Source organism: Camelina sativa, chromosome 3 (assembly GCF_000633955.1).
Source record: "Camelina sativa cultivar DH55 chromosome 3, Cs, whole genome shotgun sequence".
Lineage (NCBI taxonomy): Eukaryota > Viridiplantae > Streptophyta > Magnoliopsida > Brassicales > Brassicaceae > Camelina > Camelina sativa.
This window is the reverse complement of record NC_025687.1, coordinates 3,625,610-3,641,320: the sequence shown is the minus strand read 5'-3', so window position 1 is coordinate 3,641,320 and position 15,711 is coordinate 3,625,610. Positions and strand designations below refer to the sequence as shown.

General features: G+C 37.8%; 3 protein-coding genes, 1 long non-coding RNA gene, 1 other non-coding gene and 1 pseudogene across 13 annotated transcripts in view; 3 read left to right on the top strand and 3 right to left on the bottom strand.

Annotated features, from left to right (window-relative positions):
- TRNAR-CCG lies at positions 357 to 429 on the bottom strand. Its single transcript has one exon. It is a non-coding gene; the product is annotated as a tRNA-Arg (tRNA).
- On the top strand, positions 501 to 3,419 carry LOC104766937 (annotated as a pseudogene).
- Positions 3,803 to 7,623, top strand: LOC104766918 (probable low-specificity L-threonine aldolase 1). Of its 4 annotated transcripts, none has more exons than XM_010490898.2 (10): positions 3,811 to 3,940; positions 5,101 to 5,181; positions 5,621 to 6,080; positions 6,163 to 6,274; positions 6,370 to 6,420; positions 6,508 to 6,712; positions 6,791 to 6,849; positions 6,967 to 7,067; positions 7,259 to 7,325; positions 7,407 to 7,623. In XM_010490898.2, the coding sequence occupies exons 3-10, from the start codon at positions 5,638 to 5,640 to the stop codon at positions 7,443 to 7,445; spliced, it is 1,077 nt and encodes a 358-aa protein (XP_010489200.1). In that variant the 5' UTR covers positions 3,811 to 3,940; positions 5,101 to 5,181; positions 5,621 to 5,637; the 3' UTR covers positions 7,446 to 7,623. The 4 variants fall into 4 exon arrangements, with proteins under 4 accessions (XP_010489206.1, XP_010489200.1, XP_010489194.1 ...); XM_010490892.2 differs by lacking the exon at positions 3,811 to 3,940 and adding an exon at positions 4,716 to 4,937; XM_019243360.1 differs by lacking the exon at positions 3,811 to 3,940 and adding an exon at positions 4,758 to 4,959.
- LOC104766906 (putative lysine-specific demethylase JMJ16) lies at positions 7,716 to 8,897 on the bottom strand. Its single transcript, XM_010490883.2, has 2 exons — positions 8,610 to 8,897; positions 7,716 to 8,359 (listed from the first exon to the last, which is right to left on the bottom strand). Exons 1-2 carry the CDS (start codon positions 8,880 to 8,882, stop codon positions 8,045 to 8,047), a joined length of 588 nt encoding a protein of 195 aa, XP_010489185.1. The 5' UTR covers positions 8,883 to 8,897; the 3' UTR covers positions 7,716 to 8,044.
- On the top strand, positions 8,973 to 9,543 carry LOC104766899. Its single transcript, XR_764145.2, has 3 exons — positions 8,973 to 9,021; positions 9,213 to 9,279; positions 9,361 to 9,543. It is a non-coding gene; the product is annotated as an uncharacterized LOC104766899 (long non-coding RNA).
- LOC104766840 (putative lysine-specific demethylase JMJ16) overlaps positions 9,670 to 15,711 on the bottom strand; it is a 9,545-nt gene continuing 3,503 nt past the window's right edge. For 4 of the 6 annotated variants that reach the window (XM_019243358.1, XM_010490818.1, XM_019243356.1 and 1 more), the window contains exons 8-14: positions 14,967 to 15,128; positions 14,432 to 14,800; positions 13,562 to 14,266; positions 11,112 to 11,676; positions 10,919 to 11,022; positions 10,564 to 10,761; positions 9,670 to 10,313 (exon numbers count right to left, since the gene is read on the bottom strand). In XM_019243358.1, the coding sequence (XP_019098903.1) occupies positions 9,999 to 10,313; positions 10,564 to 10,761; positions 10,919 to 11,022; positions 11,112 to 11,676; positions 13,562 to 14,266; positions 14,432 to 14,800; positions 14,967 to 15,128 (2,418 nt within the window). In that variant the 3' untranslated portion in view covers positions 9,670 to 9,998. Of the gene's footprint in view, positions 10,314 to 10,563; positions 10,762 to 10,918; positions 11,023 to 11,111; positions 11,677 to 12,062; positions 12,199 to 12,448; positions 12,647 to 12,803; positions 12,908 to 12,996; positions 14,267 to 14,431; positions 14,801 to 14,966; positions 15,129 to 15,588; positions 15,699 to 15,711 lie in introns of all 6 variants that reach the window. The other 2 variants (XM_010490811.1, XM_019243359.1) reach the window with 2 other exon arrangements.

Genomic DNA, 15,711 nt, shown 5'->3' with positions numbered 1-15,711 from the left:
ATTACTTTGTTTCGTACAAAATGCTAAACATGCCTCTCAAAAAGTGAGTGAGTCATGCTATATATACAATATGTACTCTACTAAAAAAAAAAGTGCAATAAAGTGTGGCATGTTCTCGTATTTAATTGGGAGATAGTCCTTGGAAAAATAACATTTTGGAATAGAAAACATTGTCAGGCCCACGAAACAAAATTTTAAAGAAAAAGAAAACGAAAACAATTAGACAATCAGGTTGTGATAAAATAACGCTTGGCCCGATAACGAGGTTGGGCTGAAATTAGGCCGTGAGAAGTTGTAGATTAAAATAAAAAAAAATTAGCAGAAGACAATCTTTAGCACATATGGTCAGGGACAATCGTTCACGATGGGACTCGAACCCACGATCTCCCGCTCCGGAGGCGAGCGCCTTATCCATTAGGCCACGCGAACTTACTAGTCATTCTGGGGTTATAGCTCTTATTTATCTAAAGGATTTGAACTTGACACATTCACTTTTTAATTTGTCTTTTTTTGCCCTACACAACACACAGCTCTCTGCCATGGCTTTCGCACTATCTACTTCTGTGTCCTCTTCCTGCTCCATCATGGCTTGCTCAATATCCAACGCGCTTCGTTACCCTCATCCTCAAATTGCTCATAGGAACTCTCTTCTTACTCTTCGCACTCCCAAATAGCCTTCTTTTCTTAGGTACTTTCTCCTTTCTGCCCTTGATGCTGCTACTTTTTTCCAGTTTTCGTCAGTAGCTTTATCATTGAAGTAACATCGTCTGCTAGTTTATTTTGTTTTACTTAGGATTATTATGAACTTACGAATTTTGTGAATAAAAGCCCTCATCTTGTGTCATTCATTAAGCACCTGTCAATTGAATTCTGCTCCTTCTTTTTTTGCTGGCGGCTTGATTTTTGAATGAGCTTCTTCTTACAGTAGGCTATAAAGTTTATAACTTTCAGTTGGATTTTAGGAAGTGCCATCGATGTGCTCAATTTCAGATCAGTTCCTAAACATTGTCATTGTAAATTTGTTATTAAAGATGTGTGAATTTTTACAGGCTTCCCCAAGGAAAGGTGTTGCAGAGCAGGATTGTGATACGTGCTGCTTCGTCTGCTGCTGGAAGTCCACAGTCCGATGCTGACTTTAACCCATATGAGGTCATTGATCTCTAGTGTCCTGTAAAGGTCTTGTTTTTGTTGGTCACATTGTTTTATTCTGCAGTTCTTAAGACATGATTGCATACCTTCGCAGGTTCTTGGTGTTAACCCTATAGAGGGATTTGACAAGATCAAGCAAACTTATGGAAGGAAACTTAAAGATGCTCAGAGGAGCGGTGATGAAGCCACTGCTGCTCTAGTAGGTTACCTCTCTCTTTCTCCGGAGTCCTGTTAAGTAATGGTTTCTCTTTGTTACTTGTTAACACGTTTCTATTTTACCATTTTTGATAGCTTGAGAAAGCATATGATAAGCTCATGTATGCCCAGTTGATGAATAGGAAAAAGGGTGTGACTTTCGGTTCTTTCAAGGTATGTTATGTTTTGTGCCCTCCTTCTTGCCGTATGCCGTCTTTGACTCTATTTACTATCTTTCTTAGTCCTCTGTGAATTTCTTATAATTCAGGTTTCCAAGGATATTAAGTATGCTGATAAGCAGCCCATGATACCATGGGGTCCTAGGTAAAGATTCTTTATGAGTCTACTCAAATTATTGCTTTTTATCCTTCAAAAGGATGATATATTGCTAATGCTAATCATGATTTGTTGATCCGTGTTGTTCCAGGTTTTCCAAGTCGCCCAAAAATGATATTTTGATCAACCTAGCAATATCAGTTGTGTTTGTAAGTGTTTCATAAGAATCAAGTTTGAGGATCATGTTGCTATTTTAGCATCTGTAGCCTTTATGAATTCAAGACATCCTGCTTCATTTGAAATGACTGGCTTCTTCCAGAAAAAGTGGCTCGTTTCTCACATATGTATGCATACTCTCACTCTCTCTTTTTCTTTCTTTTTGCAGAGTGCATGGATTGCGATAAAACGTAGTGTTGAATACAAACCGCTGCAGTTCATGTCGTTTGCATTTGTTTACAGAATTTTTGAGAAATTAAAATCCTTTGAAGCACCTTCATCTCCTATATATAATGTGAGTTTTAAAGAAACATAGAAGCTTTATTTTAATGTCGGTACACCTGGTGGCTCTTCTAGTCCTGATGAGCATTGATGTTTAATACTACTGACTGCAGGAGGAAGGCGAAGAAAGTGGACGAGGATTGAGAATGGGAAAAAGGCTTCTTCGTTCGCTTTCACTAGTTTTCGGCTCTATACTTGTGGCATCTTTGGTATGTACATCCATCAAGACTCTACTATTTTAAAGAATCTATTTTATGTTGCACTATATCTTGGTAATGTTTGAACTTTACTCCAAGAAAACAGCATCCGTGGTAATAAATACAACCCACAGTCTCAAAGCATTATTGTTTGGATGCTCCTGATTGTTGGATCTAGTTATTAGATATATCAAAATTCTTTTCATTGATTATATACTATGATTAACTCATAATGAATCATGTTTTGCAGGCCTACACCGGAATCTTAAATGTCATCGAGTACATGGGCAACTCCATACCCATTGTTCTTTACAATAACCAGGTTGGTCTTCTTGCATATCCCCCATATCTCTCTGTTCCTGAAACCTTCCCTTAACTAGAAGTCTAGAACCATATAATATGATGATTTTGGTCAAAATTGATTTTGGATATTTTTTGTCAATTGCTCGCTAAGCCTCAACGAACAAACACTAGTTGATTAGGTTGTAGATGATTGTGCCGTTTATTTGGAATATATTTGACTGGTCACATCCATAGGTATTGCGGTATGTGTACACATCTACTGAGATGAAAATTAGATGCGCAAGTGTTAGGTATGAAATGAGAACACCTAAGTTTGATACGTGTTGACACAATTGCTGAACCAAAATTTAACAAATAGAAGGGTCTAATCTCGAAATGAAATAGTTTCATAAGTGATAACTGTCAACCAGGGTTCTGATGTTGTAACAACAGTGCTAACGTTGATATTGATTGGGTTGCAGGAACTTATAGTGACGGCGTCATCGGCTTTCATGCTCTATGTTATAGCGTCGTATTACAGATAATGCGAGAGAGCCCCAGTGGAGAGTTGATATATTTGATGCTTTTGGCGAAGTTATGCTGTATATCCTGTGGCTGTGAGATATTACGAGAGTTTGAGATGAAAAAAATTTTATGGTCTACGGAGATATGGGGTATAACATTTTTTGTGGAAACTTTCAGGTAAGTTTAGCAAGAGAGAATCCGTTAGAATCTTAAGTCATCTCTATGTACTTTTAATGCTGGGGCTCGCAGGTTGAAGGATTTTTTCTAATGTTGCACTAAGTGTTCTATGTTAAGCAAGTGGTTCCAACTTTTTCAAAAGTCTGCTTATTAATAAAACTGTTGTGTTTGAGCAAGGTTTGATATCTTAATATCTTGGTGCTGAGAAAAATCATCAGAATAGATGTCTTGAGGTACGTTCGGATTGGTTGGGTTAGATAAAATTTCACGTCAGATGGCTAGACTGCTTTCGGTCGTCATCAAAGTTTGTTCAACTCTGTACCTGTACGTATGTATGCTTTCAGAATTGGCGTGGCTCCAATAGAAAAATAGGTTGACACGTTGGAAATAAACCAGATAGAGACAGAGACGCCACGCGAATTACGAGTAGAATTGACACGTTGGAGCTGACTCTGTCTCCATCTCTCTCTCTCTATAAATAGAGAAAGAGAGAGTTTGACAAAAAAAAAAAAAAAAANAGAGAAAGAGAGACATGAAGATGTAGTTACAGCTGCTCCACACTATAAAGTTGCACAGTTTTTGAGAAGTATACGATTTGAGTTCCGTCTTCGACTTCATCGCCTTTTTTAAATACCAAAGTGGTACGTTCCCTAATATGCTCTCATGTACCATCTTCCTCTTCTTCTTCCTACTTTTGAATAAACCAACCAACAACTTCATTCAACTCACCTTCTTAGAGTTAATGTTGGTAACGAACCTTACCTGGTACATAGGTTAATTGTGAAAATGATGAATCAACTATAAGCAAAAAAAAAATGAAACGTTGAACAATTGATATACGAACTATATTTGGTTTTATAAGATTATATTCATAATTGTATTGGCCTAAATTTTATATTTGGTAGTATATAAATATAATTTGACTGATTTTATAGTAAGAATATGTTCAAGGATTACATAGATATTTAACCATATACATAGAGTAATACATACAGTATACAATATGAAGTTTTGGTGGATGGTTATGTTTTTATGATATCTCTCATGTGTATTTGTCTTTATAGTGGTGATTTCTAACATTTTGTAGTATGTGTTTAGTATCTCCGTACACTAATTAACGGTGATGTTTTTTTTTATACATGTCCTAGATCAATATACTGATTTGCAATTAAAATTTATGAATATTAAAACTTTTGGCTCGTCGATGAGTCCGAGAATAATAACAAGACAACAATCTCGTGAAATACGTTTGCCTTGGGACACGTATGTATGTGTGTGTTTCCGATATTATAATACTAACTCAGCTTCATCCTTTTCTCGTGAACATTAACATTACTTTCTTTATTACTAATAGTTTAGTTTATTTGTCCTTATCAAACCAAACAAAAGATTTTATCGTTTCTTTCTTTCTAAGTTTCAATGCCAACGGTTCCTAATCTTCTATGGCGTTCATGATAGCCAAATGGTACCTTTGGTGGCCTAAATATGTCTCAAGTCTCAAAACCAACCCCACATAAATTATCCACGCGGCACTGAGTCGCTCACCTTTGTTTGCATCTCTTACTCTCTCTCACAATACATTAAAAAGAAAAGAAGACTCACGTTAAGACAGAATCTTTAGCTGTTGAGACCAAAAAGGTTCTGTTTCTTCAAGATTCTTGTAATTTTTTTTATTTCTTTCTCTGCCATTTAGAAGGAACATCCAAATCTGAAGAAACTCTTCTTAATTTAGCTTCAGGGTCCGTGTTTTTTCTGTTTAAATTATAAGTATTCTTATAATGTGTTGATTTGATGATGTCAGGTCACAACAAGCTTATTTAAGAAACTTTGAATTGGAATACTATAGTAAGAAACAAGAACATCCTTCTTCATTTATACAGAGGTACTAGCTCCTCTAGTTTTACATAGTTTAGTACTCTATGTGTTATATTCCTTTTTATAAACGTGTTACTCAATATGCATGAGCACCATTTTCATGTCTCAACAGACTCAACACCATATATGTTCTTGTATTTCTATATTTATCTTACAATTAAAATGTTTTTATTATACTTCACACTAGGGAAGTGAATCTAAATTATAGTTTAATTAAATGATTCCTCCTAATATTCTCCTTATTCTATTGTCTAATATTAAAAACAGAGTACTCTGTTTTCTTAAATTCTAAGATCTAATATGTAGTAATCATAATATTCAGTTCTCAGATTTATAAAGTAACATTGCTTCCCTTTTCTTAACAGTTTCTTTTTAATATTCAACTCCGGTATTATAGGTGTTTGGCTTTCTCACAAATGAATAAAATAAAAAACAATGTATTATAGGTAAATTTGGTGTGAAAATGGTGATGAGAAGTGTAGATCTACGATCAGATACCGTGACTAGACCGACCGATGCGATGAGAGAAGCAATGTGTGGCGCTGAGGTGGATGATGACGTCCTAGGCTACGACCCAACGGCTAGACGTCTTGAAGATGAGATGGCCAAGATGATGGGGAAAGAGGCGGGTCTCTTTGTGCCATCCGGTACTATGGGGAATCTGATCAGCGTGATGGTTCACTGCGATGTGAGAGGCAGCGAGGTGATTCTTGGAGACAACTGTCACATCCATGTTTACGAGAATGGAGGGATTTCGACCATCGGTGGTGTGCATCCCAAGACGATCAAGAATGAAGAAGACGGGACCATGGACTTGGCCGCCATAGAAGCAGCCATCAGAGATCCTAAAGGAAGCACGTTTTATCCATCAACTAGGTTGATTTGCTTGGAGAACACTCATGCCAAGTAAGTACTCTCGCCATTAGGGCCAATGTTCGAATGCTTTAATATAGACTAATTGGTCTCTTATGAGTAATATTTGATGCAGCTGTGGTGGGAGATGTTTGAGTGTGGAATACACTGAGAGAGTTGGAGAGATTGCGAAGAGACATGGTGTAAAGCTCCATATTGATGGAGCCCGTCTTTTCAATGCTTCTATCGTATGGAGCATCAATCATCTGATTCTTTTCCATTTGTAATTCCATTATAAGACTCATAAATAATTAATAAATACTCTGAAATCTTCTTGTTGTAGGCACTTGGAGTTCCAGTCCATAAGCTTGTGAAGGCTGCTGACTCTGTTTCGGTGCCATTTCCTCTCTTTTTCTTCTTTGAAATGTGAAAAGTTTAGCTGAAAGATGAGTGAGACTCACCCACACACACTCTGTATCAGGTGTGCCTCTCTAAAGGCCTTGGAGCTCCAATAGGATCTGTAATTGTTGGTTCGCAAAGCTTCATAGAGAAGGCGAAAACAGTAAGGAAAGCATTAGGTGGAGGAATGAGACAAATTGGCGTTCTTTGCGCAGCCGCTTTGGTTGCACTTCAAGAGAACCTCCCAAAGTTACAACATGACCACAAGAAGGCCAAGTTGTTAGCTGGTACGTACGCAACACTCATTTTACCCTAATAATCAATTGAATAAAAAAAAAAAACCTCATTACATTTTATATTTGCAGAAGGGTTGAATCAGATGAAAGGGATTAAAGTAAATGTTACAGCCGTGGAGACCAACATGGTGCGTATTATCACAACCATGATGCAGGATTTAAATTAAGATAGTGTGATTAGTTACTATCTATTTTTATTAAGAAAAGTGATATTTGTTTAATTTAAGTGTATGCCTCTTATTCAGATTTTCATGGATATGGAGGATGGTTCAAGACTTACAGCTGAGAAACTGCGCAAGACTCTAGAGGAGAATGGCATTCTCGTCATCCCGGAAAAGTCATCCCGGTATGTGAAGCATTTGCGTTTACATACAAACCACTTTTCTAAATTGCGAGGGAAATCAAAATAAACCTTTGATTAACATGCTAAGAATTGTCATTTCATATGGGACAAAAACATTAAGCTATATATATAACATGTAATTGTAAACCTGAACATGTATAGGCTTACAATTTAACTATTTATTGTGGTTTCAGGATCAGAATGGTTATACACCACCAGATAACAACAAGTGATGTGCATTACACATTGTCTTGCTTACAAGTAAGAATTATTCATATTTCTATCCATATTCGCAGTTAAGTTTAACAACAATTTAAATGAAATTGATGTTTTCTTTGACAGCAAGCAGTGGAGACGATACAAGAACCAAGCCGAAACTAAGTTGGCGAAACCGAATTATGCTTCTCCTTTTTCTTTTGGGTATCGTACGTCAAGAAGTATCGTTCATAAGTGTTATTTATTGCAAGTATGCTTTATTATGACTATTATTAAGGATCTCAATAAAATTGTTACAATGATTCCTCACTTTTGGGTTATCCAGAAGTTTACTTTTTTTTTTTTTTGGGTGGTACCAATGTTAGGTATTTTAGCTCTCACCACTTTTCTCATCATCACTCAAAAAGTCTCAAACGCTTTGGTGAAATGTCATCATTGTCCTTTAAATTCATGTCCTTTGGACTTCAAAACAGAGAAACAATGTCATACTAGTAAACTGATGTGGAAACCAAGCCACACATGAGTGCGACTAGTATCCAAAACTAATGGTTTTAAGAACCCTATATAAACTTCTATCTTTCTCTCTCTCTTTTCTTTTTGTTATGAGACAGAAGAAGAAACTGGGTTTTTTTAGTTATATGTTTATATCCTTCCTCTGTAAGGGTGCCAAAAAGAATGAGCAGGGAAGGGAGCCTCATCCTGCAAAACAGTAACTGGATTCAACTCCGTATGTACACACTAAAATCAATCCCCTTCTAATTATATCAACGACGGTTCTGGAGCTCTTCCTTCACAAGTTCGGTCGCCAAATCCGAGTTAGACTCACTTAAAACCTCTTGAAGTGAGCTTAGTTCCTCCATGTTAGCTTTCTTGAACAGAACTTTGAGAATAGAGTTTGTTCCGGTAGGTAATAACCGGTGTTGGGGGGCATTCTGAAGATTGCCTACACCCAATGATCTGACACTTGAGTTGGCTTCTCTGGGAAGAGGATTTGCAGGGAACTGAACTTGTGGTCGCGAATAAGGCCTGGAATCCCAATAGTCTGTGCATACTCGATTCACGTCTAATGCTTCGATAGCCTGTTAAATCACATTAGAGTATCTATATGTCACCAAGATTTACAAATGAAGCTTTACATTTTCAAAATCAACAATGCTATTATTCGATTCTTTCTAGCTAACAGAGAAGAAGAGGATATCTAAAAAGTTGGGTTTACCTAGGATTGTTGTTGAAATAGTTTTCTTTGTACATATAATTACAAAACCGTCCATATAAGTTTCAATGCAATTATATAAATCCGAGCCGAATTCAAAACTTGTAAAGAATTACCTGTACAATTGCGGGTGATGAATATCCAAACATTTCAAAACCGTCGGGACTCCCAGCGGGTTGCAAAGGAGGAAGATCTGATTTTCCGGCTTTGTGTTGCTTACTTATCTCCTGGTTCACTCTATCTTTTACCATCTCCCAGCATCTTGTAGGCGACAAGTGAACAAACACCTCACTGGGATTACTCTCCAAGTAAACCTGAGAAGAAGAACATACCACACAATTACCAATATAATCAAGGCAATACAACCCTTTTTCTCCGGAAATATTCATGTAGTTATGTAATAAACTGAAACACTACTTTGACATATATTACGGTTAGTCAAATAAGATCAGCATCTATCTACCAACTGACCATGAACNAGACTCTAGAGGAGAATGGCATTCTCGTCATCCCGGAAAAGTCATCCCGGTATGTGAAGCATTTGCGTTTACATACAAACCACTTTTCTAAATTGCGAGGGAAATCAAAATAAACCTTTGATTAACATGCTAAGAATTGTCATTTCATATGGGACAAAAACATTAAGCTATATATATAACATGTAATTGTAAACCTGAACATGTATAGGCTTACAATTTAACTATTTATTGTGGTTTCAGGATCAGAATGGTTATACACCACCAGATAACAACAAGTGATGTGCATTACACATTGTCTTGCTTACAAGTAAGAATTATTCATATTTCTATCCATATTCGCAGTTAAGTTTAACAACAATTTAAATGAAATTGATGTTTTCTTTGACAGCAAGCAGTGGAGACGATACAAGAACCAAGCCGAAACTAAGTTGGCGAAACCGAATTATGCTTCTCCTTTTTCTTTTGGGTATCGTACGTCAAGAAGTATCGTTCATAAGTGTTATTTATTGCAAGTATGCTTTATTATGACTATTATTAAGGATCTCAATAAAATTGTTACAATGATTCCTCACTTTTGGGTTATCCAGAAGTTTACTTTTTTTTTTTTTTGGGTGGTACCAATGTTAGGTATTTTAGCTCTCACCACTTTTCTCATCATCACTCAAAAAGTCTCAAACGCTTTGGTGAAATGTCATCATTGTCCTTTAAATTCATGTCCTTTGGACTTCAAAACAGAGAAACAATGTCATACTAGTAAACTGATGTGGAAACCAAGCCACACATGAGTGCGACTAGTATCCAAAACTAATGGTTTTAAGAACCCTATATAAACTTCTATCTTTCTCTCTCTCTTTTCTTTTTGTTATGAGACAGAAGAAGAAACTGGGTTTTTTTAGTTATATGTTTATATCCTTCCTCTGTAAGGGTGCCAAAAAGAATGAGCAGGGAAGGGAGCCTCATCCTGCAAAACAGTAACTGGATTCAACTCCGTATGTACACACTAAAATCAATCCCCTTCTAATTATATCAACGACGGTTCTGGAGCTCTTCCTTCACAAGTTCGGTCGCCAAATCCGAGTTAGACTCACTTAAAACCTCTTGAAGTGAGCTTAGTTCCTCCATGTTAGCTTTCTTGAACAGAACTTTGAGAATAGAGTTTGTTCCGGTAGGTAATAACCGGTGTTGGGGGGCATTCTGAAGATTGCCTACACCCAATGATCTGACACTTGAGTTGGCTTCTCTGGGAAGAGGATTTGCAGGGAACTGAACTTGTGGTCGCGAATAAGGCCTGGAATCCCAATAGTCTGTGCATACTCGATTCACGTCTAATGCTTCGATAGCCTGTTAAATCACATTAGAGTATCTATATGTCACCAAGATTTACAAATGAAGCTTTACATTTTCAAAATCAACAATGCTATTATTCGATTCTTTCTAGCTAACAGAGAAGAAGAGGATATCTAAAAAGTTGGGTTTACCTAGGATTGTTGTTGAAATAGTTTTCTTTGTACATATAATTACAAAACCGTCCATATAAGTTTCAATGCAATTATATAAATCCGAGCCGAATTCAAAACTTGTAAAGAATTACCTGTACAATTGCGGGTGATGAATATCCAAACATTTCAAAACCGTCGGGACTCCCAGCGGGTTGCAAAGGAGGAAGATCTGATTTTCCGGCTTTGTGTTGCTTACTTATCTCCTGGTTCACTCTATCTTTTACCATCTCCCAGCATCTTGTAGGCGACAAGTGAACAAACACCTCACTGGGATTACTCTCCAAGTAAACCTGAGAAGAAGAACATACCACACAATTACCAATATAATCAAGGCAATACAACCCTTTTTCTCCGGAAATATTCATGTGGTTATGTAATAAACTGAAACACTACTCTGACATATAATACGGTTAGTCAAATAAGATCAGCATCTATCTACCAACTGACCATGAACAATGGACTGTCGCGTCCAGCATCCAGAATTTCTGAAATGTAGAAGCACATATTTCTTGGATCCAAAATGTTTAGGTACCTAACCCGGCTACGAAATCCTGCACCAAATAAGAAAAGACATTAAACACTTGCAAAATGTATAACTGTTTTTGTTCTCAAATTGCAAAAATACTTGACCACAGGTCACCTTTAGGGAAAATTGCTCGGCGGCTGCACCATGATTTTCCAGAAAACACACATCCATAACTTAAAGGCTCTACATTGCAATTGATTCTCCTCACGACCTTTGCAATACGGGGACCCTTTTGGCGAATGAACCCATCTGGACTATTGTTTTGCGAACAAGATGGTGTACCTGAATTACTTCTTGCCCCATCAACCACATCCAATATCACCAAACCTCCAGACTTTTTGGGTTTACAACTAGTAGCTTTTTCACCACCGTGGTTATTAGTGTTTATTCTGTTACATATATCCTGAGCAAGCCCACCAGCCTCGGCATTAACTTCCATGTGCGATGCAGAACTCGGTACATCCACCCTCGTCGCTCTTTGGACATTAGTAGGCAATGATATAGCGTTTCGGGTATGAGGCAAAGAATCTCCTAGCCTTCGGCAAACTGGAGCAGCAATTTTAGCAGAAGCTTCTAATGCTAAAACGTGGGTTGGTCTCTCTCGTACGTCCAGTTTGTTGCCAGAAGAAACTGCATCTCTTCTCACCGAACCTCGTTTCCTAGGTTTGTCATGCTCATCNTTTCTTTTTGTTATGAGACAGAAGAAGAAACTGGGTTTTTTTAGTTATATGTTTATATCCTTCCTCTGTAAGGGTGCCAAAAAGAATGAGCAGGGAAGGGAGCCTCATCCTGCAAAACAGTAACTGGATTCAACTCCGTATGTACACACTAAAATCAATCCCCTTCTAATTATATCAACGACGGTTCTGGAGCTCTTCCTTCACAAGTTCGGTCGCCAAATCCGAGTTAGACTCACTTAAAACCTCTTGAAGTGAGCTTAGTTCNTTGTGGACTCAGGTCCTTGTGCACTTTCTCTTCCTCATCTATCTCTATCTTGGTTCCTGAAATTTGTGTAGTTAATGCCAATCCTAGATCTTGACGCGCCCATCTATATACAGAACTNGCCTACACCCAATGATCTGACACTTGAGTTGGCTTCTCTGGGAAGAGGATTTGCAGGGAACTGAACTTGTGGTCGCGAATAAGGCCTGGAATCCCAATAGTCTGTGCATACTCGATTCACGTCTAATGCTTCGATAGCCTGTTAAATCACATTAGAGTATCTATATGTCACCAAGATTTACAAATGAAGCTTTACATTTTCAAAATCAACAATGCTATTATTCGATTCTTTCTAGCTAACAGAGAAGAAGAGGATATCTAAAAAGTTGGTTTTACCTAGGATTGTTGTTGAAATAGTTTTCTTTGTACATATAATTACAAAACCGTCCATATAAGTTTCAATGCAATTATATAAATCCGAGCCGAATTCAAAACTTGTAAAGAATTACCTGTACAATTGCGGGTGATGAATATCCAAACATTTCAAAACCGTCGGGACTCCCAGCGGGTTGCAAAGGAGGAAGATCTGATTTTCCGGCTTTGTGTTGCTTACTTATCTCCTGGTTCACTCTATCTTTTACCATCTCCCAGCATCTTGTAGGCGACAAGTGAACAAACACCTCACTGGGATTACTCTCCAAGTAAACCTGAGAAGAAGAACATACCACACAATTACCAATATAATCAAGGCAATACAACCCTTTTTCTCCGGAAATATTCATGTGGTTATGTAATAAACTGAAACACTACTCTGACATATAATACGGTTAGTCAAATAAGATCAGCATCTATCTACCAACTGACCATGAACAATGGACTGTCGCGTCCAGCATCCAGAATTTCTGAAATGTAGAAGCACATATTTCTTGGATCCAAAATGTTTAGGTACCTAACCCGGCTACGAAATCCTGCACCAAATAAGAAAAGACATTAAACACTTGCAAAATGTATAACTGTTTTTGTTCTCAAATTGCAAAAATACTTGACCACAGGTCACCTTTAGGGAAAATTGCTCGGCGGCTGCACCATGATTTTCCAGAAAACACACATCCATAACTTAAAGGCTCTACATTGCAATTGATTCTCCTCACGACCTTTGCAATACGGGGACCCTTTTGGCGAATGAACCCATCTGGACTATTGTTTTGCGAACAAGATGGTGTACCTGAATTACTTCTTGCCCCATCAACCACATCCAATATCACCAAACCTCCAGACTTTTTGGGTTTACAACTAGTAGCTTTTTCACCACCGTGGTTGTTAGTGTTTATTCTGTTACATATATTCTGAGCAAGCACACCAGCCTCGGCATTAACTTCCATGTGCGATGCAGAACTCGGTACATCCCCCCTCGTCGCTCTTTGGTCATTAGTAGGCAATGATATAGCGTTTCGGGTATGAGGCAAAGAATCTCCTAGCCTTCGGCAAATTGGAGCAGCAATTTTAGCAGAAGCTTCTAATGCTAAAACGTGGGTTGGTCTCTCTCGTACTTCCAGTTTGTTGCCAGAAGAAACTGCATCTCTTCTCACCGAACCTCGTTTCCTAGGTTTGCCATGCTCATCATCACTGAGGAGTATCACATCATTGGGTAGAATCTGTGAATTCTTTTTACCACTAACGGACTTTGCAGTTGTCACAGAAAGTATACCTCCTTCAGATGATTGGCAAGCTGAAACTTTTGGATCAGAAGAATCATATACAGTTTCTTCTTTGACAGGCTTTATACAGTGGCTTGACGTTAACTGCTCCTCCTTGTCTTTCAGAAGTAAATTAACATCTGATAATTTACTCGTCTTCTCTAACCCTTTGCTTAGATCTTCTCTTAATGTTACTTTCAACTGCAAATCTTTCGCTGAAATTGCAGCTGCCTGTGGACTCAGGTCCTTGTGCACTTTCTCTTCCTCATCTATCTCCATCTTGGTTCCTGAAATTTGTGTAGTTAATGCCAATCCTAGATCTTGACGCGCCCATCTATATACAGAACTCAGTTTCCCTTCCACTGCCTCAACAAGTACATTCAGTTCATCGATATCATAGCGAAATAGAAAATATTTAGTAACCCATGAACATGAACACAACTGCTTCACATGACTCAAACATGAATACTTCTCTGGGGAACAACGGCAACCAGCAGCAGACAGGTGCAAGTCAAAGAAACATATACAGCACTCTCTCTCGTTGGTAGCATCAAAATTACTGTGCATCTTCAATGCAAGTGAAGTGTTGCACAGGAATTCTCTTTTGGTACGTTCCATGTCAATGCGTGCCTACATAAAACATGACAAAGTCAATTAATCACCACATTGATACCTCTTAAATGAAGATACCGGTTTACAAAGATACCTCTTAAATAAACAACGACTTCAGGATTTTCCAATCGTTCACACTAAATAGCAACTAATTTCTAGAATCAAGACAAAGGATATTTCTACCTTGAGCGTTTTTGCCAAAATTCCATCCTTTCCACTGAATGCTTTCCACCTTAAGTTATCTACAGTATTTTTCTTTAGTAAGTTCAGCTCCCAGTCAGCTTTCACTACTTCTCTTGCTGCCCCAAGCAATAATTTATCATGCGAGATGGACGTTTTTCTACCCTGTTGACAGTATAATTCTATGGCAATCTGCCCATGAGGCAACCAGTCAACTGGTGCTACATTAACCGCTTCAGCACAGTTGAAACCAGAATTAAACCCGGCATGATATGCCCGGGGAAAAGTCAAGACAAACTCTCCAGCATGCTGGACACAACGGTGCACAGGTACTCCTGCGGTTTTCAGTTTTGATGGGGAGAGTTGTGTAACCTACACGAAAGAGCATCATAGGATTTATGTTACGTAAACGATACCGAAAGAATGATGTGTAACAAATGTATTTAAATCAGGAGCAAGTCGTTAGAGGATGAAAAATGGATCTATAGAACTCCTACAGGGTTATTAACTACAGAAATGGAAAATATCTAATGCTTACCAGCTTATGAAGCAAGTCAGGCTGTTCTTCGAAAAGGTCCGGCAAATGCTTTCTCATTGCATCCTCGAGTTTAACAGCATCCTTCCCCCCAACACCATACCACAATTTTGGTGCACCCCAGTGCATATAATTCAACGAATACAAGTGGTGATCTTCAACATGCTGTATCAGGGAAACAAAAACAAAACGCAGTAACAAAAGGAATGTCAGCAAAATAAGATGTAGAATAATGAAAAATACATCCACTGGTTTAAGAAAAGTTTATATTATGATAACACTAAAGCATTTGGGAAGAGTTCCATATGCGGAATGTTTTGAAACAAACAATAGATATGAAACGATAATCAATTTCGTTCAGGTTTTTCAGATGATGAAATAAATATCCTCAACCTTACTTTATTCGGAAACTGAATTAAGTATATCAGCTTTGCGAATAATGGATAACTGATCATTGAAATTATGTAGCAGAGAAATTCGATCACATTTATAATAAGTGCATTCTGTTGTAGTTATAAGTTCTAGTATGAGCCTACGTTTGATTTCAGTAAAAGGAAATATCATAACTCAGCATATGATGTAACATGCAAAATAAAATTATGCAATTCACAGCGATCAATCTTACCCAACAGAAAGAAGAAAAGCACATCCCAATATACAACCACGGCACAAGGACACCGGAAATATCACTGCCCTCGTACTTAAGGAGGGATCCCGGAAGCCTTGGAAAGTTATTTAAGTTCCAGCC

Excerpts from the sequence above, each read along its gene's own strand:
- LOC104766918 (XM_010490904.2), top strand. The coding sequence starts at position 5,638 with ATGGTGATGAGAAGTGTAGATCTACGATCAGATACCGTGACTAGACCG. Across the intron at positions 6,850-6,966 it reads CAGCCGTGGAGACCAACATG|ATTTTCATGGATATGGAGGA; the intron begins GTGCGTATTATC and ends CCTCTTATTCAG. Across the intron at positions 7,326-7,406 it reads ACACATTGTCTTGCTTACAA|CAAGCAGTGGAGACGATACA; the intron begins GTAAGAATTATT and ends TTTCTTTGACAG.
- LOC104766906 (XM_010490883.2), bottom strand. The coding sequence starts at position 8,882 with ATGAATATTTCCGGAGAAAAAGGGTTGTATTGCCTTGATTATATTGGT. Across the intron at positions 8,360-8,609 it reads CATCACCCGCAATTGTACAG|GCTATCGAAGCATTAGACGT; the intron begins GTAATTCTTTAC and ends GTGATTTAACAG.